General features: G+C 41.6%; 2 protein-coding genes across 5 annotated transcripts in view; one reads left to right on the forward strand and one right to left on the reverse strand.

Annotated features, from left to right (window-relative positions):
• Nucleotides 1-66: 66 nt before the first annotated feature.
• Nucleotides 67-27011, reverse strand: ift88 (intraflagellar transport 88 homolog). 4 transcript variants are annotated; one of them, XM_036138945.1, is made up of 28 exons: nt 26815-27011; nt 26558-26620; nt 26018-26077; nt 25215-25268; nt 24744-24807; nt 24496-24565; nt 24073-24163; nt 20810-20914; nt 20266-20368; nt 17732-18078; nt 16977-17047; nt 16779-16865; nt 16310-16409; nt 15308-15313; nt 13130-13216; nt 12774-12960; nt 12228-12336; nt 11924-12074; nt 11707-11822; nt 9142-9194; nt 8967-9032; nt 8752-8858; nt 6008-6071; nt 4202-4258; nt 3661-3675; nt 3466-3516; nt 753-860; nt 67-448 (listed from the first exon to the last, which is right to left on the reverse strand). In XM_036138945.1, exons 1-28 carry the CDS (start codon nt 26893-26895, stop codon nt 327-329), a joined length of 2595 nt encoding a protein of 864 aa, XP_035994838.1. In that variant the 5' UTR covers nt 26896-27011; the 3' UTR covers nt 67-326. The 4 variants fall into 4 exon arrangements, with proteins under 4 accessions (XP_035994838.1, XP_035994839.1, XP_035994840.1 ...); XM_036138946.1 differs by lacking the exon at nt 15308-15313; XM_036138947.1 differs by lacking the exons at nt 3466-3516; nt 3661-3675; nt 4202-4258.
• A 301-nt stretch (nt 27012-27312) lies between these two features.
• Nucleotides 27313-27937, forward strand: part of cryl1 (crystallin, lambda 1) — a 31768-nt gene continuing 31143 nt past the window's right edge. The window contains exon 1 of the mRNA XM_012880058.3: nt 27313-27457. Coding sequence (XP_012735512.2) covers nt 27417-27457 — 41 coding nt within the window. The 5' untranslated portion in view covers nt 27313-27416. The remainder of the gene's footprint in view (nt 27458-27937) is intronic.

Raw genomic sequence — 27937 nt, forward strand, 5'->3', positions numbered from 1 at the left:
GTTTGTTTGAAAACTGTAGGCGGGACGTTTGCTCCACTCTCAGAGAAAACTCCACTGTCACATTAATCCTGAGCCGCAAAAACATTTTATTACAAAATGACCCAAGAGACTAAAAAATAAATAATTCTGAAATAGTAGAAGATGAATTCATCTGAGTCAAAAGAAGATGAATTAGGTACTTTCTCCACTCTGCTGAGACATTTTCCATCTCTGAGAAAGCTATGTTGTATTAATGGTATTTTCACTTTTTGGTTCAGATCTATGACTATGAGCTTTGTAAAGAGCTCAGTTGGAATGGTTCTGATTTCACAAAGCTGCCGACCCATCTACTCTGGCAGCAGGTCATCTCCCAGGTCTTCATCTGCAAAGTCATCATCATCCACCAGCTTCTTGGCCCCCGTCTTTGGTCTCTCCATCTGAGGCCCCAGCGGGTCCACGTATGATGCATCTGCACACAAGACCAACAAACCGAGCTGCTTTTGTGTTTGTCAGATGAATTTCTGGACTTTGTTTGCTAGAAATGAGTTCATGCAGACTCTGTACATGGCAGCTGCAATGTGTGTTCCTTATCAAACAAAAGTCAAGAAGCCAGCAACTTGTCAAGACTTCTACATATACTTGTACGCCATAAATCAGACCAAGAAGTGTCGTCAATCGTCAGATGGACCAACGTTTTTGACGACGGCAATGAAACTCCTGCAGACGGGATGACAGTATTTTCCAGAACTGGATGGAAACCACAGGCTCCTCACCAAGTTCCTTTGGGCTGCTGGCTTCGTAGGGCTCATTGGAAGCAGGAAGTGACCTCATCTTGGCGCTCAGACGCTCTCCTTTAGAGCTGCTGCTGCTGCGGCCGCTGTCTGCATCAAATACACATGGAGACATGCATCCTGGGTCAGAACAGGAGCTTCATACAGCACCGGCTATAGGCGGGGACCACTGTTCCAACAGTTAACAAGGATCTAAAGCTAAACTGCGCTCAGGTTCAGCCCCGCCCTCTTAATGATTGGAGTATGGGCTCATGTTACATCTGCACTAGTCAGTGTTGTAGTCAAGTCACTATGCTTTGAGTCCGAGTCCAGGTTCGAGTCTCCAGTGTTCAAGTCCGAGTCAAGTCCAAGTCATTAAAAAAAAATCTGAGTCGAGTCCGAGTCAAGTCTAAGTCGAGTCACTATTGATCCAAGTGATCAAGTCGAGTCCAAGTTCCGCAGTGAAAAATAAACTTTTGTTGTAGGAACATGCCGTGACGTGTGATGTATGACATGAAGCAGTAACATTCCATTGCACTAATAATTTAGAAATTAAAATCATACACCAAATAATATTCTAATGACATATTACAATTATAGCCGAATGATATAAAAAAAAGTCAATTCTTTTTATCAATTTCCGAGTCAGAATGATCTGAATGTAGGAGTCCGAGTCCAAGTTCGAGTCATCAGTGCTCAAGTCCAAGTCAAGTCACGAGTCTCTAAATTTAGCTAATGACTCGGACTCGAGTTCGAGTCTCGTACTCAAGTACTACAACACTGGCACTAGTGAAGAATTTATTGATTGATTACAACGTAAGGTGACTTTACTGCCCTGTGAGCTGCTGTTGGACCCGGACTGCAACCAAACTGTAAAGATCTTTCCCCTAAACTCAATTTCCCCCAAGAATTAAACATCTTCCTTTGAGAATTTTGAAGCAAAATCCCCAAACTAACTTATTTTCAGCCGGTGCTCTGCGGTAAGAGACACGATGCTTCCATACTTAGCAACCCTGGTGCAGATTTGCACAGAAATAAAATAAAATACCGTAAACATCCTGCTGTTATTGCAGTAGCATAATTCAACGCCGTTTAATCTCATTTGTTATGAGCAGAGTTTTGTTAAATTGAAGAAAAACAAATCCAACATTAAGAAATTGTTGTTTTTACTTAAAATCCCCGGTGACACACTTATTTCATTGACACCCCTGCTCTAAATAGTTTTTACGAGCCCCAGGAGGACAGTCCTCTGGTATAACGTTTCACATTGTTGAAGAATGAAGACAGAGGAATCTCCCCAGACTGTCCAGAGTCCTGCGTCCACTCTTCAGCTCAGCCCACGGCTTTTCTAAAGGCTTTAGATTTTCTATGGGAGAACGTTGATTCTATGTCTGGTGAAGTATTTCGGAGTTCATTCGACCGCGTTTAAGGTAATCAAGACCCACCGTTTCCAGTTCACTGGTAGAGTCCACCATTTGTTTGTCTCCTGATGTTTTAAAGGGTTTGATCCTTAATTTCATGCGTTAGGAATGTTTAATGCTGAAAAAGTCAATATCAGTCCAAGAAGACTCCACAGGTTAAGGTCAGTGATGGCGGGACAGAACAAGGCCATGTCCTTGCACACCTGGCATGTTGACGGCATGTACCCCGAGACGCTGCTGCAGTTGGCCAGCCGTGAGGTTTGGAGGTCTTTCTAGAAATCTTTACGCCACGACTACAGTTAGGGGCAAGTTTAGGTGAGGAGCCACTGTCTTGGAGCCTTTCCCTGACTTCTGTAGATCATCTCAGATCTGCCTTAACGGAAGAGGACTCGAACAGAGGACAGGCTGACAGAGTGCTGTCGTCAACCAAAGGACAGACATGATCACAGCCCGCTGAGCAAACATCTGGCTCCCGGGTAGCCTAAGAAACTGAAGACGACCACGTCTGAAAGCTGAAAAACAGGAAGGAGGCTCCATGTTTCCCTCTCACTCACCATCCCAAATATCTCACATGAGGCCTCCCAAACTAACAGGCAGCTGAAACTTCTGCTGGAAAATGTTTTTTTTTTTTCCTCCTCCTCCTCTTTCTTGGACGGGCTAAGAAGCATTTCTTGCTCATAATATCCAACTGGGAGACAACAAAACCAAACACTTTCTGGCTCTTCTTCTCACTTGCTTATTGAAAAACATATTAGCAGATTAAAAAGTTCAAGTCCAACTTTCTTGTATTTGTGCAAATATAATTACAGAAATTACAAGACGGGGTCAAAACATTAACGTCTGCCAAAGACTCACGCAGCGTCACAGATTTGGATGCTTAATCATTTATGGTGGTTTTTGCCAGACCTAAGCCTGCAGACGATGTACAGAGCAGCAAATATGCAGACTTAACAGAGAAGTTGGAAAACTCTCAGGTGCACGTTAGATTTTCATAAATATCTGAAACAGCGTAGCCTTTTTCGCTCGTGTCGTTCTCGGCGAGCGCTCCTAGTGCGAACATTGCTCTCGCTTCAACATCACAGCCGCCTGTCAGAAGACCGATGGATCAGGCTTGCAGGTTTTGACCAGAATCTGATTGATTTAGGTTTCAAGTTGCTTTCTTTTGCTTTTTTTTTTTTTTTTTTTTTTTACATGCTTCATTCGAACCATTGTTTTCCGATGAGGACTGAAGTAAGACAGCCCGTTAGCCCTAAACAGCCCGTAGGTTCTGTCGTTCAGCGTGCGGCCTTACATACCTCCCTCTGGGTCCCGCAGTGGACTGAACTGTTTGGGTTCAGGCTGAGATTCTGATCAGCAGAGAGGAAACGGAGAGAAGAACACAGGGAAGCCAAAGAAAGAGGAAAAACTGAGACATCAACGCTACACTCCCACGCTGAGAGTTATTGTGAGGTTGATTTTTTTTTTCTTATTTTAACTCTTGCTACTCTTACCTGCTTTGGCATTATCTGGTTTGCCACAAGAAGAAAAAAAACAAATGAATCAGGTGTCGTGTTTACGTTAGTCAAATGAACAAAGTTTAAGGGAAACGAAACCTAAACATCAAAGTGTGAATAAGTACGAGAATTCATTTAATGGATCCAGTTACGCGCTCTGGTTCTACTAAGCTACAACAACATAAAAAAAAACTAATCTAATCTATCAAAACACAGAAACATAATGGACATCTTGGCAAGAGGGAGCAGCATAGCGGTCCTCAGCTGACAGGTAGGTTTACGTTTAAATAACTACGCTAGAGGATCCTAATGGAGACGGCTGCAGCGCAGAACGAGGCTTGGCTTTCTTATGGCTACAGGCACTGCTACTTTGTCTGGACTGCATTTAAAACCACGCGAGGCGCCAGCTTTCCAGAGCCTGAGCCGCGTGCGCTTCTCTGCGTCTTATGAAAGCGTGGTGAAGGAGAGCTAAATGTGTGGACATCAGCAGCTCCTCCGCTGAACAGGGGAGCTGACAGCAGCGGGTAATGAACTATACCCGTGACGCTGGACACGCCGGACCTCTTAGGAGGGAGGACGGATGTGGAGGCGACGGCTGCAGCGCGCAGGAACAACAGAGGTGACAGAAAGCGGCGGTGACAAAAATAAAATAGAAAAAGTCAGGAAGAAAATAATGACTTCAATGATAGGAATTATGAAAAGAAGCAAAACAAACCTTAAACAACACAAACAGAACTCCTCCCACAATATCATTATTTATTTATTTATCAAAGGGATGCTATCAGTCCTCGGGGCAGATGTCTGGGGTTTGATTTTTGACCTTGAGACCTTTGCTGCTTGTCCCCCTTCTCTCTATGTTGTCCCCATTTCTGATTAGGCCATTAGTGGAACAACATTTTAAATAAAATCAATCTAAACTCCCTTTGGTGTCTGCAATATAGTACCATCTAGTAGTAAAGATGCAGACTGCAATCAAATGAATGACGATAAGCATTGAGAAACTGTCATGATCAATAAAAACTAAATATTTTAGAGCCAATTCTAAAGCTTGCATCAGGGATCCCTGCAGGCACAGAGGAGGATGACCCAAGATGATGCATCGTATGTAGATATACATAACTCCTGCTAGTGTAACAAACGCACACGTCTATCCGCGCATTTCTTTCTACCGTCCTCCCATCCAAGCTGACATGATTTGTTATGGATCCGTTTATACTGTATGAGTCACAGGTATGCTAAAATGAAAAAGTGAAAACACGCAGCCGGGTGGTAGCACGTTTGTTTGGATCCCAACACACGTAAAAGATAAACCAAGCATGCAAAAATAAACACACTTTCAGCACAAACTGACTATTTGGTCATTTATAATGATTTATTTTTACAACGTTACACTGCATGTAAAAATCTGCTTCTGAAACAATAACACCCTGATCTGATTTTATGACCTGCATTAGTCTGTTAGGAAAGAGAAATATTGTGCCGTGTAAAGGCCTTTTTTGGTTTGCACACTAAAACATATTTCGGTAGGTTTAACCAAACATTGGGTCTAAAACTAAAACACTAGAAGTCGGCCATTTTGAACTAAGAAACAAGCTGGTCGGATGTTGCGTTCCTCTATAGTCAGACATTCCCCTCAGAAAGTCTATAAAAATTTTAAGGCTGATTGTCAGATCCAATATGTTAGCTCCTGACATCAACAACAGTAAGCTGTGATGAAATGTGTTTATTTTGCCAGATACAGTTGTAATATCGGGCGTCTAAAATCAATGCAGCTGCAACTGTGAACCTAACCAATTAAAAGTGGTGTTTGCATGCAGATAGTACAGCTTTAAAGGACGTTTATTAGCCATTAACAATCCCGACTTCTCCAACTTAAGTTAACTGGAATGCTTTTTACTCGGGTTTATCCCCGTCCCAGCTCCTATTTTCATTTTCCGAGGGAAATGGAAGGCAACATGAATTTACTGAACCTTTTCTACTAAACAAAATGAAAAAAATTATAAGATGGTAAAATGATGTACACCAAATGGTGATGCAAGTAGGTTGTTAAGGACTATTGCTTTTACTAACTAAAGAAGAAGCCTGTTCCCTATGATTAGCTTTCCGCCAGCTGAATCTTTCGATATAAATAATATAATTTGTAGAAGCCTCTTGTAGGCACCATCATCTAGAATTAAACCAAACCCCAGTGCAAAGTCGAAACCGGTAAATGAGACGCAGGTTATCTTTAGGTGTGACATGGGTCTACATAGCGTACAAAGTTGAAGATGGCTATCTGGACATTTTAAAGTTTCCAAAGTGTTGACAGTAAGGACCATGTATGCGACGGGGGACTGGGACTCACCTGCACTCCCTGTGCTGCCCTCCCTGCGGCCTCTGGCGCTGTTCTCTCGGCCCGACTTCACCCTCTGCCAGAAGAGAACGAGAGGGATTTCAGAAAACTCACAGTTCAGGTAAAAACATCCACAGATCTGAGCATCCTGGGCTCTGAACGCATGTACGGTGAACATAATGCGTCACAGATTGAAAAGCAAGGACATTTCTAAATCTGATGCTGATACGAAACGATTTTTAACATCACTTTCAAGTTACCGCGGGTGTGAAAGCCTCATGGCTTGTGTTTAATGACAGGACCTGATGATAGCTGCCGTCCACTGTCATATAACTAATGAGCAGCTTTTCTCTGGCCAGCACCAACAGCCTGCCTCAAACAACCGCTACAGGTTAAGGAGTGAGATTTCACACCGATGGTCAAAAACAGAAGGTCTGTGACGATGTACAAATACCTGGTGAACACCCCCCCCCCCCCTTTTTTTTCTTTGCTGCTTTTCTCCGCCCTTCCATTCGGAGATTTGGGAGATTAAGGAGCTCTGGCTCTGCTCGCCAGTCTCAGTCCGTTTGTCTAGTCCAGCAAAATCCCTGATTTAAGACCAGCTGGTTGTGGTTTGATAGACTCGTCCTCCTGAACAACCCCTGGCGCTGCTTAATGTCTCCGCAGCACAAGCGTTACCAAAGTGATGGAGCATTGGAGGCTTACAGATGATATTCCCTTTCGGTGTTTGTTAAGGACTGAATGGAGAGAAGATCATAAAATAAAAATCACATTTTTGAACACAGATGCGAATGTTCTCTTGGGTCGCACGGTTAGAGGGCGATTGCTTCCAAGCAGGTGGCTTGTGTGGCGTATCTCCGCAGCCGCTCTGTGAAAGGCCTCGGAGGTTTGTTAGAGAACATTAATGAACAAACGGGAGAACATTTGTGGAGAAGTATAACGTGGGGTCGGGTTTTAAACCAATACCCCCCCGAGCTCTTTAGATTTCTATTGGGGAAAACTAATAATCACCAAGATTCATTTGACTTTAGTTATTTTATGCACTCCTTTGGTTGATGCACTGCAGTTCGTGGTTGCAACATGATGAAATGTGAGAAAGCTCCAGGGAAAATGAATAATTTCGCGCGCCATCGTACATCTTTCAGGCGACACTGAGCAAACTCCCTTTGGTTCAGATGGCTGAGCCAGTTTGCCTAAGCGAACGTGTCCCGGTGGCTCCGGGTTACTGACAGCCAGGCATTAAAACAGCTGTTTAGCATCTGCTCCTCTGTCAACACAGTCCGTTTCGTGGAAAGGCAACAGCAAAAGGGGAATCATCTGGTTTCCACTCGTTTCTGAAGCTGCAGACACCGCTAGTCCCTTCTGCAGCAAAAAAAAAGGACACAGGCGTGTTTTCAATCAGCGCGCTCCTGCTTATGGAACAGACAGGATGACTACGCGGTGCGATAACATGATTAATGACAGCAGGGCATGATGTAACATGCGACGTCCAACGCAGGCCAGCTATTAGTCAAGAGGTTATAGCGATACAACTGTCAGAAAATACAACTAAAGATATTATCTATGGTTCAACGACGCTTTTAGTCATGAAATCTCCTCCCTACGGCCGTATTTCTGTGTAAACCTGCCAGTGCATTGCCAGGAAATCATGAAGAATCCATCCACGATCTTTGCTGACAAATTGTTACTCTGCCTCACAAGAGTTTCCATGCACATTGAGTTTTGTTAAGTCAAAAGCACAAATGTTACTTTTGCGGCATGTCTCTACAAGATTTGCACAACAGTTCAAGTTCAGCCCGAACAGATGGAGAACATCTGTGAACAGCAGTTTTTGAGCCAAAGAAACTCAAATGAATTCATTCGTAGACTTTATCTGGGTGATTCTAAGATGTGAATCTGCGTTGATCCAGACCACTCCACTGTAGCTTTGTCTGTACGCTTAGAGCAGTCTCCTCGCTGGGAGCTGACCCTCTGCTCCAGGCTCAACACCTCTGGAGCCTCCAACAGCTTTTCTTCTGCCATCCAACTTCTCAGCATCTCCGACCAGGTTTAGGCTCTCTGCTGGAAAATTAAAGATCCCCACAGCACGATGCAGCAACCACGGTGTTTCCTATGGCATTGATGTTCTCCTTGTCCGTCCTGTCTTACATGGACCACCATGTCTGTAGGACTGAAGTCGTGCTATCTTTAGATGATGGACTGAACGGTGCTCAGTGAGACGTTCAAAGCTTGGGATGGTGTTTTGTAACCCATCCCTGCTTTAATGGTCTCCACGATGCCCGCTGCTCTCTAACAAACCTCCGAGGTTTCACAGAGCAGCTGATTAAAAAGCTTCAGGAGGCAATATGTTGCTGTGGATTTTATTTCGGGGAATCAGAATGGTCGACTACAAATAAACGCACTCTACTCATCAGGTTTTCATGTCTAAACAATAATGTTTCTTCCTTTTCTAGGTTATGGTCAACCATGTATTAAAATGTCAATAACACACATGGAAACTTAAGTTTATAAAAGGCGAGGTTGTCACCAAACCATCTCTCTTCCTGTGACCACTCAAAGACATTTGAACGCTTGTGCTCCAGAAGTTCAATCCCGGAAAAAAGGCTCAGTGTTGACGACAGTGAAAATCTACAACAAATCTACAACAGGCTACATAAAGTAATCCACATCGAGTGTAGAAATCTGCCATTAGCAGAACAAGTGCAACAAATCGCTGTTTGAAGTTATGTGTTGACGAGAGTCGCACACACACACACCTGCTCTCTGATCTCCTTCATCTTCTCCACCTTCTTCAGCTTGGTGGCATATTCTTGGACCTCCTTTAGTCCCATGTCTGTTGAGAGCCTCACCAGGAAGCGCAGGCCTTAACACAAGAGCAGAAAGGCTTTTCCTTTCCCGTTCTTCACAAATACCGTTTTGAGAATCTTCTCATCCCACAGAAAATGTCGACACGAGCAAAAGAAGAGCTCACACTCCACGTTTTCTGGAAACCTCCGGTGGATCTCTTTATAGGTTTCCAGAGCTTTCTGGTAGTTTCCTAAAAAGAAGAGGGGTCACATTTTTAAAGCAAATTATCATAGATGGCTTTGCAAACTCACTTTGATAAGTAGCCTGATGAGAGCAAACAGAACGAGTTTTATTCTCACCGCTTCTTCTGTAACAGCTTGCGACTATTAGCTGCCACTTCACCTGGGTTGGCCTAAGAGACACAGCAGAAACACCTCATCAGGTGAGACCCGTGAACCTCGTCTGAGCACTCCGGGTGGAACAGGGGGAAAAGACTTAACACTATGGTTAAATACCGACATGGCTGAATGCAGATGGCTTGATGGATAAGATGGCCAGCGGGATCAGGCTATTTATGTCCTACATGTTGTAAAGTGGCAATACCATGGACCAGGGGCCCGTTCTTCGTATGTTGCTTAAAACATCCGAGATCAATTGAGACATCCAAGATGATTTCATCCGACTAATCCTGATCCGGCTAATTGGGTTCTTCCAACACACCTGTTGTTTATGATTAGTATGGCTGGATTGAGTTATCTGAGATAACTGCGCATTCATGCATTTGTTTAAAAGGGGAAATGTATCGATAGTAGAAACATTGATCAGCAATGCTGCTATTGGCTGTTCAGCATGGCCAAAGAACGCCCACAGTTTTTCTCTCAAGCAGAACACGAGCTTTTAATGGAAGGTTATGCCGAATTTGAGTCATTAATTAAAACGCCTCAAAATCTGCTAAAGCCAAGAGAGAGGGCTGGCAAAAAGCAGCAGACAAATGAATGCATAAATACTGTCCATGGTAGATGTTTCTATCACTTTCTACAGTATTAATTTTTGCTTTTTAATAATTTCATATTTACTTTGTTCTTTTATGTCAGAGCCTCCACGGGACCCACTAGAACATGGGGACAAGTAAAAGTGAAATACAAGAATATTCTACAAAATGGTAGCCTTTAATTATTATACTTTATTTTAAAAAGGCACTTGTTATGTCAAGAGATCCAAATTTCAGTGTCATTCCTTAGACACGGGTAGTAAAGGACACGTGCAAACTGGGAATTTTAACAAAAAAAATCTTTATCCATAAAAAATGAAAATTTTCCTTTTCCAAGTCATCCACAGTTTACACGGTAAAACTGTATTTCTCCGTGGCTAGATAATCCATCCACAGTTTTTTCACAATAAAATGGCCTGAACAAATCTTCTTACTAAATATGATAAAAATAAAAAGCAAACCATCATACAAATAACTATTTTCTATTTATGGCTCTAACACCACTTTTACCTCTTTAAAAGCCACTGTTAAATTATGTGTTTGTCTGTTGATAACAGCCACCTGTCGTGCTGCTCTAAAGGATCCTGTCTATTGCGCAATACGCGATTAATTTGAAAAGCTCTGAAATTATTCTTGCACCTTCCGCAACAGGTTGCAGTCGTAAAAATGGACATGGCTACGGCAGACTTCCCTATCTCCTCCGCTTATACAGCCGTGATCTAATCTTGTTTACATGAAATAATCCTGCGAGCGAGCAGGTTTAGGCTTGCACACATGTTGCTATGACAACAAGTCCAAGATGAGTTTCGAAGAACCAAACGATCCAAGATCATGCCAAATCGTCAACAATGTAATCCAGCTAATTGAGTTAGCGGCGTACGAAGAACGGACCCCTGGTGTGTTGTAACCAGTGCATGCTGCAGATTTCAACCAAGGATCTTAGAAGGTGGAACCACCAAACCTGTCTGGAACCAGTTTCTGTTTACTGTGGCAGCGCACAGTGCTGTATCCCGCTCAATGACAGCCGGTGATGGCGCCCTTATCACAATCAGAATCAACGTTATTTGTCAATTTTGTGGATACAAGCAAGAAAACTAACTTCAGATTCTAATGCTCGTAATCGAGTAAAAAATAGCACTACAGTCTATAGCAGAAAGATAATAAAAAAGCATGATTATAAAGGGAAAAAAGTAAGAACAGAAGAGGTATGCACAAGGGATCTTTTCCCCAACAGCAGACTAGTGACTACCCTGACTGTAAGGTGTTCATCAGAGTCACAGCCTGGTTGGATAAACCGGCTCGTTTCAGTCATCGGCGCTCTGTGGCGACCACCAGAGTTTAACAGAATAATGTGTGAGCAGGACGAGTTGGGTCGACAGCTATGTTAGCTGCTCTTTTACAGCCCTGGACCTGTACAGGTCGTGAATGGATGGAAGCTCAGTCCTGATGATCCTCTCTGCAGATCAATTTGTTGCAGCTTGAATCGGTCTAGCTTGGTGGATGAGCAGAACCACGCAGACATGGATGAGCACAAGATAGACTGAATGATGGAAGTGTAAAGGATGATCACTCGCTCCTTAGGAAGGCTGTTCTTCTTAAGTTACTGTCTTTATCTTTGTCCCCTGAAAATGTTTTTTTCTTTTACAGATTGTAGTTGCTGTTCTGCTTACGGTTACTCTTACTCGTCTGCCTGTTTCTTCACATGATGCGACGCTGGAATCCGATGTCAAATTCTTTGTATGCATCCTCAAATTTGCCGAAATAAAGTTTGATTCTGATTTCTATATATGGTTATATTGCATTTATTTTATTTAACAATAATTAGATTTTTTTTGACATATCTCCCTCGGGACAACCATAAAATCTGAACTAGTCCCACTAAATGTCAGTGGCTGTTTCCTATACAGATCATCTTTCTGATGTATTAACTCACTGTATGAGAGTAGCTCGTTCAAAGTACTGGATGGCCATCTCACAGAACTGGGCCTCGATGTAGTACGCCCCGAGCCACTCGATCACATCGATGTTGGAGGGAAAGTACCTGAAAGACTGAACAGCCCAACAGCTAGAGAGCACTTTACATTACATCAAAAGGTAGGTTTTATCAGCCACCGTGTAGAGGAGAGAAAAGCTGCTTTTTTTTTCTGCACCTCACTGTAGTACTGGAAAGCCTGGGACTTGTCCCCCTCGTCGTCATGCAGCTTTCCCAGTTTGGCCAGAGCGTGTGGATCCGTGGGAATGACGCTGATGACCTGCATCAGCCACTCTATTGCCTGTTGAGGATCTCCGAGCTGCTCATAGCTGAAGCCGAGATGTCAAGGGCCAACAGATGCTGACATGACATTAAAGAAGTGTCTGAAGCGATGAATCCACAGCGACGGCGGTCGGTTTACAACGGCTTGAAAACGCATTTGCACACATTAAAACATCGCAGGGTTCATGTGTCTGGGATACAGGTGAGCCAGCTGGTACATGACCTGCGCGCTGTTCCTCAGAATGGCATGAAGCTTCAGGAAGCAGTCTAAGGCCTCCTCCAGTCTGCTCAGTCTCTTATAGGTCAGACCTACATCAGGTAAAAGGGAAAAAAGGTTTCCAGGTCTTTTTAGACAGTTTATAAAGTATGAAAACATGTGAGCTTAGGACAGAGGTCAGCCTTTGAATATAGAACAAGCTGAACAACCAATGGATGGAACAGGAAAATCTAATATATTTCAATACAATACATTTTATTTTTTCCTTACTCCACCAAATCTGTAGGATGAAAAAAAAAAACATCTTATTTGAACATTTTCCAGTCCTTTCCAGATAGGACAGCAACCATGCTAAGGCACCTAACTTTCAGCCTAGCATGCTTTCAGTAAACACAGGCCAAAATGAATTACTTTTGCTGCTCTACTTGTGCTGAGAACAGATTTTGTGCCAGTGACATTGTGCTACAAATCAATCATGTGTCCATCAGTAACTAGTTCACTATTACTAATGGCTAAGTAGAAGAGCTACCCAGGTTATAGAGGGCCTCGGTGCACGACGAGTCATTCCTCAGTGCCTCTTTGTAGAACTCAGCAGCCTTTTCATAGTCCTTTCTCACAAACACCGTGTTGCCCTTGTTGATAAGGGCGGCGGGATTGTAACGATCAGCGCTCGTAGCGAGGTCAGCGTATCGGTCAGCCTGGTCATAGTCCTTCTCCTGTAAAATATTCAAGGAAAAAGAGGAAAACAATTGAGAATTTAGACCCCTTATCGATTCCTTTTGATGTTTTATTTTTATAAAACTAAAGGCTTTTAAATCCAGCAAATCCCTTAAATGACACAGTTTTCCCACAAAGAACTATTGTACGAAGTTAAGAAAGTCTTACCAAGAAATAAAAGAAAGAAAGGTTGGTTGCCGCCGCACTTTTCACTCTGCTGTCCTTCTTCTCAAATGTTTTCAGCGTCTCCACCGCCTGTTCACGCATTAAAACAAAATGTTGTGAGCGTCCAGCTTTTGGTGAGGCTCTTTTGTCCAGAAGAGACTACCTGGTATGAGGTACAGTATTAAAGTTATTGATATCCTTGTAACCTTTCACATTTTCGTCAAATCAACACCAACACACATATTATACTGAGATTTTACTTGTTAGACCAGCACAAAGCAGTCCAAGTAGTGAACTGTGAAACTTATACTTTACAAATTTTCCTACGAATAAAGACCTAAATAACTGTGGATGCACAACCTTTACTCTGAGACTCCTAAAATAAAATCCAGTGCAGCCAATTGTCTTCAGAGGCCATAAAATCAACAAATAGAGTCCACCTTTGTGTAATTTAATATCAGTATAACTACTTTTATAAATGCTAAACACCATGAAGACCAAGAAGGGACACAGCAGACAGAAAAGTCAGGAAAAGGTTTAAAGCATGGTTAAGTTAATGAAACAATATCCCAAGCTTTTAACATTTTATGGAGCACTATTTCATCAATCGTTCAAAAATGAAGCACAACTAAAAAACAACCACGGCATGACCGTCCACATCAAATCACAGGGCACACAAGGAGAACATTAATTCGCTCGAACGGAGCGCTGTGGTGGCAGAATGATGTGAGGACCTTTTTCTTTTTCAGCAAAGACTAAATCTGGTCAGAGTTGATGAGAATTTGGTTGGACTACAGAAGAAAACACCTTGGACCCTACAAAAGACTTGAGCCTGAGCAAAGGTTCCCCTTCCAGCACGAAAACATAAAGGAAACCATTAATCTGAGAAGCAGCCAAAAGCCCCATGGTGACTCTGGAGGAGCTGCATAGAGCCACCGCTTGGGGGAAGAAGCTATTAACAGTGCAAATAGTAGTTGTGCACGCATCTGGCCTTCATTGAAGAGTGGCAAGAAGATGGTTTTGTTGAAGGAAACCTAAACGAATGCCTATTTGTAGTTTGCTACTAGCTGGAGATGGGACACAGCAAACAGCTTTTTGGCCTACATGCAAAATGCACCAAGACATAACAGTGTTGAAATGGCCTAGTAAAAGTCCAGAAATCCAATTAGAAATCTGCGGCAAGGCTTGGAAATTAGAGTTACGGGATACTCTCAAGTCCATACAACTGGGCTCAAACATACTTGCAAAGACAGAAAAAGGTAATGTCTCTTTTTGTCCCAAATATAAACGCAGCAAATGGTCGCCCAGCAAAGCACTGCCTCAAAGTGGCAATAGAAATGAATGGCATGGTTTAAATGGTTAATTGGGGGGGTAGTATTACATTCAAGATGTAATACTACATCTTGAATGTAGTATTACTACTACTAGGTATGGTGGATAATTTAACCACAGACTGTCTCCCCTGGTAGATGACGCACCTTAAAAACATCAAAACCCAGATTATTTACAGCTTTTAAATTATCTTAGACACAAAGGTGCTTCAAGTCTTTCAAACAAAAAAATATTAAAATATTACCATTTTAATGGAGACTTTCAGAGCATTTAAGTTCTTTACATTTAAATAAGAACTTAAAAACAGGAAGGTGGAAGCGCCTAAAAGCTGTACTTGATGTGTTTCAGTCACACGATTCCCCATCCAACAGGGTTGTTATATCTTTACTTGTCAAATTAGAACCAGAGAGTGTAAAAGCGAGCCTTTTCACAAACCACCAGCTAGGCTACAGCTGCAGAGACGTTACAGTTTACAAAAGCACCTTCTGTAAGCAACATTAAGACCACATGCATCAGATAAAGTCTCATTTCCACAAAGGGCTAAACTTTACAGTCAGCAACGCTGCTCACTTTCCTCAATCCCATAACGTGGGCCAAAGAGCTCCCTAACAGAGCACACCTCCGTCTTACTTTATTTAGTAATGTAATGTAATAGTTTCCTTTCCATAGAAAGATTTTCCAAACAGCCCTGTGGCTTTTTAACCAAGAACTTCCCCTCCAACTTTTCTTGCCAGTGCCTTTCTTTTTTTTTTTGTTGGACACTGGCATATGGATGTAGTGTAAAAAGCAAAATAAAAAAAAGCACCAACACGAGCTAAATGGGATCATGGAAACAGAAAGCAAACATACCTCAACCTTAGCCACAGAGATGGGAAGTAAATGAGACAAAAGTAGGAGAGAAGGGAGGACAATGAGAGGAGGACATTTTGGGTGTAACGCTGGTGGCACACGACAAAAATGATGGCATGTAGTAACATTGATGGTTCACAATCATACAGCACTGCAGTGATTTAAAGAGACGGAAACAAAACAATATTCTTTTATAGAACAGAAACCCAATCCCTCACTTGTGCTTAGTATTATGCAACTTTTTTATTTAATATACACAACTGATAATCTAATGTAAAGGGCACATTATTTGGACTGGAATGCTTATTCTTGCACAGCTCTTTAGGAGCCATGGAGATGTATTTATTTATAGTATCCTCCATGTCTACAGGCACACCTGGTAAAGCTTTGTAAAACCACACCTTAAAATAAGCAATATTTAATCCTAGTACCATAATCTCACACTGAAACATTTAGGATTTATTTTTCTAAAATTCAAAGGTTGGAGAAATCCCAATGTTAACGTACATAGTTTTTACAAAATTCCCATTGGGAGAGTTACTGACTCCCCAAACAATAGCAAATTAATTTGAATTAGTAATCTATGACTTCACATTTTCAAGTTTAAAAGTCACTCTTCAATATGTGAAAGACAATAAAATACGCTATTCAAGCAAGGCAGATGTGCTAAGATGCATCATTTAGGACATGGCTATTTATCTATAGATATATCTATCTATATAGTCTTACCAAGAAAGTCTTACCAAGATACATTTACAGATCTGATTGTTAAATACAGTGGAAGAGCTGTAGTATTTAATATTTAAGCGTTTCCCCCCATACTGAATCAAACTACAAAGAAGAATAGGAGGTCCAATATAAATACAGAGTTCAGCATGTAACCCACACAGCCATCTAAAATGACACTTAACACTAACATTTGCAGCTGAACTGTAGAAACGACAGAGCATTCAGAACTGTAGCCTAGTGCTATCCCTCAGCACGTTACAAGGACACACTCACCTGGTTAAAGTCCTTCTGTCTGAGGTATGTGATGGCCTTATTGATCTCCAGATCATTGGCAAGCTCAACATACTTAGAGCTCTTCACCATGTCGACGCACCTTAAAAATACAATAATATACACACATGTGACAGACTTTTTAGTGACTAAAACGGCTAAATGAATAGATATTAAAACCAGGTTTGGGGGTGTATTGACGAGAAAATTCATCCATTTACACAGCTTTTTTCTAACAATTGCTACACACAGAGTAAGAAGGCACACATTTTACCAAGAATACAAGCACTGTGGTGGAGCCAAATAGAGCTACACTGTTATTTCTTAGAAAAATTTAAATAAGAGGCAATTAAAACTGTCATTTTTTTAAAAAATTAACCTGAAACAGATATAGAGAGACACCAAGGAGTTTAATAATTAAGTGCACTAAATGTTTTAACATTAAGCTGATAAATGTACTAGAGTCACAAACCAGTCAAAGCCACTGGCAAAGGAAGTCTCAATAGCTGGAGCAATGAGCTTGGCTGCAGTCATGATGTACTTCTCTGCCAGCACTTTCCTATCAACAGAAAACAGCAACGGAAAACCAAGACGCAAATACAATTAACTTAAAGGACTTGTATAATATACTGGAGCTGATCATATAAGCATTGTGCTCAGTTCCTCTTACAGATCCCTTTCCATCTGGTGAAGCTTGTCGTTTTTAATAGCCTCAATGACCATGTTTGAACTGGGGTCGTCCTGGAAAAGGTCAAAACACAACATGATGTTAACTGAAAACAATTCAAGTTTCAATAAATGTCTACAGAAAAATATTTGAAACAGCCTGAAAATACAGAAAATACATGCATTAATTAGAATTTGGTTTACAAATAAGATTTAGAAAAACATGATCAAGAATGCAGCATCCCCAGAGTGAAACATGGTGGCATCATGCAGTGTGGATGGTTTATTTCAGCAGGGACAGGGAAGCTGATCTGACCATATGGAGCTAAACACAGGACAGTCCTTGAAGAAAACCTTAGAAGCAGCAACTTGAGGTCAGGTGGAAGCTTACCTTTCAGCATAACATCCTTAAACTTACAGCCAGGTCCTGACATAAATCTAAACGAGAACCCGTTTCAGCTTTTGGAAACTGACGTTCACATCAAACCTGAGCATGCTTCAGCTAATTTACGAGGAAGTCTAGCTGCTCAAAGCTGGCGGAGACATCTTCCAAGCAACCTGCAGCTTGCAGGTGCACAGACAATTTTACTGCTAAAGGAAGTTTAAAAAAAAAAACATGTACCCTTTTCCTGCCACATTACAAACATAAGCTAAATTACAATGAAAATATAAAAATACAATCACTTTTGTGCCGTTTAATGACGCAGGTTTGGAAAACGTTGGAGGACACAGAGCCTATGAAACATGTCAGCAACTCACGCTTGTTGAGATGTACTTCTCGTCATCATCAATGCCCAGCGGAACAGAGATGAGCTTCTGAAAGGCCTTCTTCATCCTCTCTCTGTCTCCGACGGCATAGTAGCACAGGATGAGGTTGAAGCCAGTCTTTATGTTGGGACTCTCACTCATGATTTGCTCGTAGGACGTTATGGCGTCCGAGTACTGGCCCAAGCGGACGAACACCACCCCGATGTTCTGCATGATCTTGATCCTCATTTCCTTATGAGCGTTGGAGATCTGATCCAGCGCCATGCGGTAGAATTTGAGAGCTTTGGGGTAATTCTTCTGTTTGAAGTAGATGTTGGCCATGTTGACTTTGAGGCAGCCTAGAAGGACAGAAAGCGCATTTGAAGGAAGAGCTGCCGCACCTAGCAAGGGATCAAATGTTTTACACACCGGAGATGTACATAAATTAATTTCTACATGTTGTAATCTAAATGTTGTATAGCCTATCTATTAGGCAGGAGCCTATCTTAATAAATAAATGCAAAACAGAATCAAAATTATAGCTAATTAAAAATGTGTGGCAAGTGTTTGCCTGTCAGGGTTTCCAGATATTTTAGGATAAAGATGAAAACAACAATTTCCCAATGTAAAGTCTTCTCCTGTGACTTCTCACATGGCTGCAGGCTAGAGTGTGTCAGATTTTGAGTTTTATTGTCCCAGTAGATGGAAGAGTTCATGATAACACTCTTGCAAGCTTTCCAGAGCTTTGGGAGGAGAATCAGGCCCGCAGCTTCCCATATCCTCCACTACTTAATACCAGACATGAGTTGCTTTTCCATATATTCAACCCTTGTTTCAAGCCAGCCCCACCTGGGGTGTTTCCACGCCGTCATCTCCATCTTTGCCCCCTCTGACCGCAGCACACGGTCCAAGTCATTCTCAACTTCACATGCTATGTATACAATGGTAGGATGGGAAAAGGCTTTTTTTCCCTGGCCTCACTCCTAAACAACCAGTTAGCATCTAAAAACGTTTCTCAAGGTTGATATGAAGACTTTTTGACCCAGAGATGCTATTTACTTTATTATTGAACTTCAGTAGTTTGAACCGCTTATACCATCTCACTCATTGTGTGTAGTTGCAGGAGAAATATGGGTGAGAGGCTAAAATAAATTAGGCTCTGCACCATTGCATATTTGATTAAAGGTTTCTAAAAACCTTTAAAAAAAAAAACAAAACAGTAAAGCAAAAATTTTAATTGCTTCTGCTACTGTTAGAAATGCCAATAAATGTAGGACTGGTGATTTAGTAAAAACAATCCTTACATCTCTGGCAAAGTAAAGCAACAAAATGACAAAGGCAACTCAGATTTTTTCCGTTAATCCTGACTGGTGGACCTTTGTAGGACTTTATTTAACCGACAATACTATAAAGCGAGTGGGATTTTCATTTCCTTTTTTTTTGGGGGGGGGGGGGGGGGGGGGGGTTATGAGAATAGTTGTAAAATTTAAAATTCCGAAAAGTATTAGATTTGTCTTAAAGCTATAGTTGGTAATCCTGATCAGAAACATTTTTTGTTAGACTGGGTAAAATTGTCTTTCCATCCTGAAAGTAGTCAAAACATTATGTATTCAGAAAAAATATGTTAAAAATTTTGATCTGTGTGAGAGCTGCAGGACTGTAAAAACTCAGACCAATCACTGTTCTTCGCACTGAATGGCAGGGATGGGTCTGAGTTTTGCTCTGTCCCTCAAGTTCCAGGGATATTGTGGTATCTATTGGTTGTCCCACATGCCAATCAATTTAACACACTCACATAACGGCAGTGTGTGTTCACGCTCTTTATTGGTTTCCGCTTGCTGCCTGCGCATACGCACTTCTAGTGTTTATGTATCCGGTTAGCTTAGCGGTTAGCTTCAGTGTTAGCTTTTCAGTGTAGCTACGCTGCTCTCACCGTATACTTTAAACACGGCTGAGAGTCGCAAGAAGCAAACCGCGTTCACATGATCCCCCTGAGGAGGTGGAAGAGCAGGTAAAACGGTCTTGTGCATGCGCAGTTATTCAGAAAGGGACTTGGGGAAACTTCCAGAATAATCTCTGACTCTACTGAAGATACTCCACATTCCACATTTAAAGGTAAAGTTATACTTTGATATTGGTTTCACAAATAAGGAAATGCTAAATCTTTTTAGCACATCAGCATCAAATCATCTCGCGACCCACCGGGGGTTTCCCAACTCCTATTATAAAGCAATCAAAAAGAGTTATCGATACAGAAAAAGAGCAGGGAAAATTGGACGACTGTGCATTTAGAGAAATTAATCTGTTCAGGGCGACTGCTGTTAAAAGTGGTCTCACAGAAAGGGATGCGGGTAAGAGTTTCATATATTACCTAACCTACTACCCATAAGCCTGTGTTCAGATGGCAGCAGATGCTACAGATAGAAAATCTGAGACTTTCACCTCTGGCCAGTTGTTGTTTTAGGTTCCGAGTGTTTGAGAAGAACCACTTTAGAGCCGAGCTGCCATGCTGTGAACGCATTCACCGAGCGTGCGGATCCGCTCACCTGTGTTACTGAACGTCTTGTTTTTCACAATGACCTGGTAGCTGTTCAGAGCCTCCGGGTACATTTCATTGTTTGCATACTGGTCGGCAAGGTTGAGCAAAACCTGGTTAAAGACAGAATCAGCATATGTTTAGGAGTGGAAAACAATTGTTTCATTTGCCTATAAATCACACTGGGGAAGAGGGGGAAAAAAATGACAGCTGTTCTCTGAGCTCTCTGCCTGCATAGCTGAATCGTAAAGCTTCCTGCCTCGGAAGCCAAATCTGTTCCCCAAGCCAAGAAATCAGAACAGTCAAATATAGAAACAACGTCACCAAGAAAAATAAATCTGCCAGCACTCGGCTTCAACATTTGCAACATAGAGAATCAAATTATTTAACATTATTTTCTGGACAAAGAAATCTGAAAGCCACATGAGGAATACACCGCACGAGGAATCCTGTAAATAAGGACTGTCAAACCCAATCATTTATGACCAGGAAAAAGGATACATTTCTTCAGCGTTTTCACTAAAGCACGACAAAAACTGTGGGCGTGTACTCACGGAGTAGGAGAGGTCTAAGTTGATGTGTTCTGTGTTGCCAGACTGTTCCCTCTGTTTGATCAGCGCCCGTTCCTTCCTCCCCGCCTCTTTTGCTTTTTCAAGAGCCTGCAGAAACCAGTGGTGTCAAAAGTACACACATTTGTTACTTAAGTAGAAGTATAGATACTGCAGTTTAAAAACACTCTGGTAAAAGTTGAAGTATCAACTTGACCTCTTTACTCAAGTAAAAGTGAAAAAGTATGTGCTCCAAAAACTACTTAAAGTATAAAAGTATAAAGTAACGTTTAAAAAAATGCCACTATATGAACTGAAAGCTTAATTTAAACACTGATTAGTTCTACATGTGGCCCAAGACACAACATAATCATTAACCCATTAGTCAAAGACAAAGTCACTCAAGGAGCATGTTCTCTCTTAAACTTTATTGGAATTCAATTCCAAACAGCGGTAGTATTCAAGCCTGCAGAAGTGCCAGAACATATATGTGTGAGTTCCATCAAATACCTAAGGTAAACTATACCCTTTGGTGCAAAAACATTCTATGTAGTTTGTGTGTGGAGGTGGAGGTGGAGGTGGAGAGAGAGAGAGAGAGATAAAAAGAGAATAGACCAGTTCATTGTTATTGTTTTCATCCGGGTTTTTCGCGCATGCGCGCCGGACTGGTAGGCAAAAGGCGAACACAATGGCGGACGCAAACAGCGAAACTGACGAGTTCTCCACGTATTTTTCTTCTTTAGATAACGTATCACAAGATCGTTTTAAGAGTAAGTTGATAGTTGATGGTATCAGATTGCCAGATCCACAAAGCAAAAGCCTGAATGGACGGAGCGAGTCTGTGAAATGCTGGCCAAGGGTTCCGTACCGCGACATACAGCTGCCTTATAAACACGCAGGCCAGTACAGACGAGAGAGCACGAAAGCCCCTGAAGCCACTGGACGGCTACAATTATTTTATATCGGGAAAAAGGCTCCAGCAACGCCCACGACGCCATGAGGGATTAAGCGGTCAGAAAATGGATGGATGGATGGATGTTGTTCACACGTTTGTGCAACAGCAGAAAGCGGCGTCGGACATAGACTGCGTCTCAGCAGAGGAAGACCCGTCCGGTAGGATTAAAAAAACATTGTTTACTACGGATTATTTAGGTGTTTTTGTCTTGTTAAAATGGGCGGAGGTGTCGGCGACATTGCAGCGTAAACACAGAAGTACTAGCGCCCGTGAACGGGGGCGTAATGGAGCAGCAGCCGCCGCCGCCGCCCCTGTCAACTGCTTCAGACAGCGGCGGCTGCTGTAGCGATCGCCACCTCCCCTCCGCCGCTGTTTAAGTAGAACAATGACTAGAGCAGAATTAAGTTGTATTTACCGGAGATGAAGTGTAGAATGCAAATTCTGTCGTAGTATGATTGCTCCCCCAGTCCATTGTGAGTGTCTGCCTGCGCTCTTTTCATTGAAAATATCCATTTCTTTCTTCGTCCTTCCTCCTTCGGTAAACGACAGAAACGTACATCCAACGATTTGGAATGCCTCTCTGTGCAACCGGGAGCACAACAAGTCGTAGGCATTGTTTAGATTCCAAAAATAAACGAACTAAAAGCACGCTCTAAATCACCCGTTTTGTCATGTAGTAGACGAGAGTAGCTCGGTTTTTTGCCTACCACCGTGCCCGGACGTAGCGCTGACGTCACGCGTGAACTACTAACCAATGAGTGTTTGCGTTATATGACTCATCCAATTACACTAGTTCTCACTAGGTGTGGATGGCGCCAATGATCTGCATTGGATAGTGCACATTGCGTGAAATAAATATTTATAAATTTTAAACTGAAGCCAAGAGTAACGAGTAACGTTTGTTTTAAAAATGCAAGGAATAGAAAGTACAGATACTTGTGTGAAAATGTAATGAGTAGAAGTCAGAAGTAGGAAGAAAAATAAGTAATGGAGTAAAGTATAGATACCTAAAAAGTGTACTTAAGTACAGTAACGAAGTATTTGTACTTCGTTACTTGACACCTCTGGCAGAAACACATGACAAACGTACACATATGCAATACCATAAATACGCTATGTGTCTAAAATTAGCAAAGGAAAAAGCAATTAAACTTGCTAAACAATAGGAGAGCATCTGCCAACAAGACCAAATCGCTTTGGAGAAAGCAAATAAAGCGAGCTTTTTACCATTACACAATACCTTCACCATTCTCCCTGAGCCACACTACAAATGTTTAGTCATGGTCATATTAGTTAATATGCAGAAAATGAATGCTTGGCACTTAAAATAGAACGTCTGAGCTTGCCATTGTAATTGCAGTACTGAACACAATGACACTGCAACAATGACAGCCGTCTAATTTATTGTAAGGCTCTTGTGTGATCTGACCCTTGATGCCACCGCGCTTATAAATCAGAAATGTTTAAACTGTGAATGAGCACGTAGTTGGCTAAAACTCCCATTATAAAAATAAGGCAGATATGCTTAAAATCTATCACATTTCTTTGTATTCATTGCGATGATGACACCAACTAAAAGTATTACTGCTTACAGTCAGAGAGTTAATACAAGTGGTTCTCTAAAAAGAAAACGTGCCCCATATCTAACAATAGGGACGTTCTAATTTTCTGATTCAGAAAACTAGGAGGGTAGTCTGTACATCAGTATCAAGCCCAGTACTAATCAACACAAAGTTGGACCAAATTACACATTTTTTTCCAAATCAATTACAAAAGCTAAGAAGAAAATGTACATCGATTAAGCTCCTCCTCCTGCTGCTTCATTGATATTTTACCCACAGGTTTCTTTAGGAAAGTTTTGCCTGTCATAGCGCCTGATTTGATTCAAATAATAAATTCCTCCCTTTTGCCGGGAGTTTTCCCCCGGGCCTTAAAAACGGCAATTATCAAACCACTGTTGAGAAGAATGGGGGTGCAACTGTACTGCTAAACACAACTAAGTAATTGCTTTTAATTATATTTTTAAAGGTAAATGTGGCAATGTTAACAAACAGAGGGAAAAACGTTCACACAGTGACAGTACCAATCCCAATCATGCCATCGATTTTTAGGCTTTGGCATTCATTCTCGATCTTAATTACCTTTTATGATTCCATTGTGATTAATTGTTTCCTAGTGTATACTAGGAAACAATTAGATACTAATGAACATATATATAATAAACAACATGATACGCTCATCAATTCTACCACTTTAGTTTTTGTTTTACTTCGCAGTGTTTTTGGTCTGTTAGGAATCAGAGTTGGGATCTGACCAGCTGTAGGGCGCCCATGCTCTGCGCCATGCAGCTCTCCTCTATCAGGTCATTCACTTTCTTCTCCAGGATCTTCATCTTTTCTTCCACCCTGTAAAACCACAAGACAGGAAAAATGATAAATGGGAATCTTTCTGCAGCGCTTCCTCGAGAAGACCAACCCGCTCTCCGTCACTAAACTGTCACTTCACGTTCGCAAACGTTTTACACTCGTCGGCTGGTATATAAGTCCAAACTTTAAGTTTTGTTGCTACTCATTCATTACGACTGCTAAAAGCTGAATTGCGATATTTATTGGCTCATGAGTAGGCAACAAAAAAAAGAACGGTACGATGTGAGGAACAGAGTGATTCGTAACAGGGTCAACTGTGAAAACTACGTTGTGGGCTATCGTGCCTAGCCGCACAAAGAGAGGCAACTCACGTGTCTTCACTCCTCGCTTCAAGTGGAGGCGCGGGTCCCCTGGACTGGCCCAGAGGGTCAAAGGTGGAGCCTGAAAATGCAAATGAGCTCTTTAAGATTGCCTGCTTGGTCTCCTTACCTCTGTGCATTTAATCAAGTCAATAAGATGCTTATTTTTGGCAAAACACATAGCAGTTTTCTTTGTGTCAACAAAAACACAACAGAAAGTAGTCAACACCTTTTTGTTTTTGGGATTCGCTCAAACTTACCACGCGTCAGTGAGGATGAGTAACCCGCAGCTCTGATAGCAGTCATGGGGCGAGCGGTGCCATCCTGTCAAATGAATGTTAAGAATTAATATTTGTAATTGTAGCTAAAAGTGAAGTGTTATTTACAATGAAAATATATAGCCACACTTACTTAAGCTATTTGAGGCATATCTGTATTGTACTGTAGAAATCATTTTTGTTTTTAACGTAAGGTACTAGTTAAGCCACTAGGTGTCACTTTACCTTTACTACTATTCGTAGTCGTTTAAAGTGTAAGCTTAGCCTCAATTTTTACAGCATGGCTTATTAGACTAGGTACTGATCTGATCAGCTGTTAGCAAACGTGTCTTGTGACTTTCCTGCTGCAGCAGGGCAAAAGATATAGTGTGGAAGTGTGGGGTAGTGCATGACATGAAGCCTCGTTTAGCAGTACTGAAGGTGAATCACGCTCAGCGGCTTTATTCCTCTCACCTGCACAGCTCCGGTCATGGGTCTGCCCATGGATGAAGCCAAGGGGATGCGGGACTAAACGATACAACAAAAAATAAATGTTAGTGTTAAACATACTGACACCAGACAAAAACATGTTTAACTCTGGTTTATGTGGACTGTTTAGGTGTGCTTTCTCTCCTTCATTTGTTTAGACTTTAAGGGAATGAAGAGGATAATCTTCTTCTCCAGCACTTTGTCTCAAAAAACTATTCTAAATTGTCTTATACCTTACTATGTCTGAAGTGACTGGGAACTGACATGTCTGTCCATGTGCCCATCATCTTCTGCTAATGTATGAACGTGTTCCAGAAGTAACAGGTTCAGGAGGAAACGTCGTACATTATTCTCTCCGGTAATTTTGCCCAGCTTATTTTTACAGATCCTAAGGCGTCGACGTGTTGAAGAAATTTGGTCCCTGCAGCAAGTTCAGTGTGTGCACAGTGAGTTCCCTCCAAGCATAAGATTCTGAAAAATACGCCAACGAGAGAAGCATGGAGGTATCCTGATTAGATGGATGTCACTCTTTCCATCATGATCCATGGTTCATGGGGGACGTAACATAGATGGGACAGTAAATTTAGAGTTTGCTTTTTGTCCCAGCTCTTGTCCAATGTCACTGCAGATAAGGCCCGGATCAATCCAGCCATCTCATATCTCCATCCTACACCGAGCATGACACTTGGATACAACACATTATGTTGTACAAATTCTTTTTTAAAAATGGTTTAAAAACAAGCTGTGTGTTTTCTGAACGTTATGTATTATTAACATGTTGTACTTACACCAAAGGATGATGCTAAAGGTCGACCTCCAATGGCGGTGCCGGGAAACTTTGCAGTCATCTAGATGGTTAAACGTAGAAATTTTCTCTGATTATTACTAGATATGTTCAATCAGGACATAATTTATCTACCCCCATTTATTTTATTTTTTCACATTTAAGTGTGAAACTATTAGAATACTAAGGAAAATATTGTATATATATATATATGTATATATATATATATATATATATATATATATATATATATATATATATATATATATATATATATATATATATGATCAAGAGAGGTCACTTCAGAGGACTTCCATGTTTAGCTGACTGCACAGAAATACTGATCACGCTACAGGAACTAGTTTAAAAAGGCAAATATAACCCGAGAGGGATCAGAGGATAGAGATTTTCAATCAGTATAGCTGCATGTGTGACTCCACTGCCTTGACTCCCATCGTTCCGAGCTTGAACGATTTATTGCACAAAATACACCGTGCCTCATATAAATTCTACATTTTCTAGCAAATAGAGAGTCTGTTCTCACCGGAGGTCTCCTTCCATGACTGGTCCTGACAGCCTGCTGGAAGCCCACATCGTTCTCCAGCTCCTGAGTAGAGTCCCAACACGTGTCGTTACATGTCGGTAAGTACCCATGAAAACAAACTCCAATGTGGCAGCGAAATATTTACGTTTATCCACCTGGTCTTTGGTAATACGTAAATACTGTTGGTACTGTAAGCTCTACAGTTGCACGTATAGCTTAATTGCACAGACGATCGTTAACTTCGGAGGTTTACTCACCTCGGAGTCAAACGTGGGGTTATAGTCGTTGTAACCCGAATAAAGGTCATCGTCCTCTACAGCCAGGTGAACATTCTCCATCTGTGTTGCGCAGGGAAGCCTGGAGGTGGACAGAAAACGAGCAGATACCTGCGAACTGTAACAGTATAGTTTTTCTGTTGTCGTCGTTAGGGTTTTTTGCTCCCACAATTCAAGGCGGTATGGGCGGGGCGAAATCCTTTGTTCGGCTTCTGATTGGCTACGTTTGCGTCAATCATCATCTTGTCCTGATATGATTGGATATCGATGAAGAAATTCGCTCGTTGCTAGGATACGCAAGGAAGCGACGACCTCGCGCTGTTTTATTTAGCTCACAGCTTCTTGTTTTTCAGTTTTGACTCAATATTAAACCTTTAATATAACAAAAGTATGCAGTTACTTATTTGAGGGTTGCATTTTACCTAAAATCTGAAACCTATTTACCTTTCGACGTCAAAGCACTAGGTTTGTCCATCTGGGATCCCGTATCGGTCGGACAACGTGACTCTGGAGGGGGCGGAGCAGGACTTTTGTGTTGAAATACAGAAACTTCAGTCTCTTTTGCGGCACTGTAACATCAAACTATGAATCCTTCTGAGTTGAAAACCATCACTGTGATCGGCAGGTGAGCAAGCGGCTGAAAAATAACAGCCATTATACATTTCTGATTTTAGGCGCATGTATTTTTCGGCTTGTGTGTCTGTAAAGTAAGTGCATCCACAATTTAGTGCTTTCTCACACTCTACATAGTTTAAATGCTTGCAGATATCTCTCGCATGGTCCTTTGCTGGTATTTTCTTTGCAGCCAGAGTTGTCTGCGTTGATATTTTAATCACGATTACAGCATAAACACGGTTAAACCTCCCCCTTATTTACGACATTTGCAGCTATACTGATTGAAAATCTCTATCCTCTGATCCCTCTGGGGTTATATTTGCCTTTTAAACTAGTTCCTGTAGCGTGATCAGTATTTCTGTGCAGTCAGCCAAACATGGCAGTCCTCTGAAGTGACCTCTCTTGATCAGTAAAGTACACACAAAGTCCTCTTTAACTGAGCTGTCAGCAGCAGTCTTTGGGTTTTGGTTACAATTAACCCCAAATTTCC

Source organism: Fundulus heteroclitus, chromosome 7 (assembly GCF_011125445.2).
Source record: "Fundulus heteroclitus isolate FHET01 chromosome 7, MU-UCD_Fhet_4.1, whole genome shotgun sequence".
NCBI lineage: Eukaryota > Metazoa > Chordata > Actinopteri > Cyprinodontiformes > Fundulidae > Fundulus > Fundulus heteroclitus.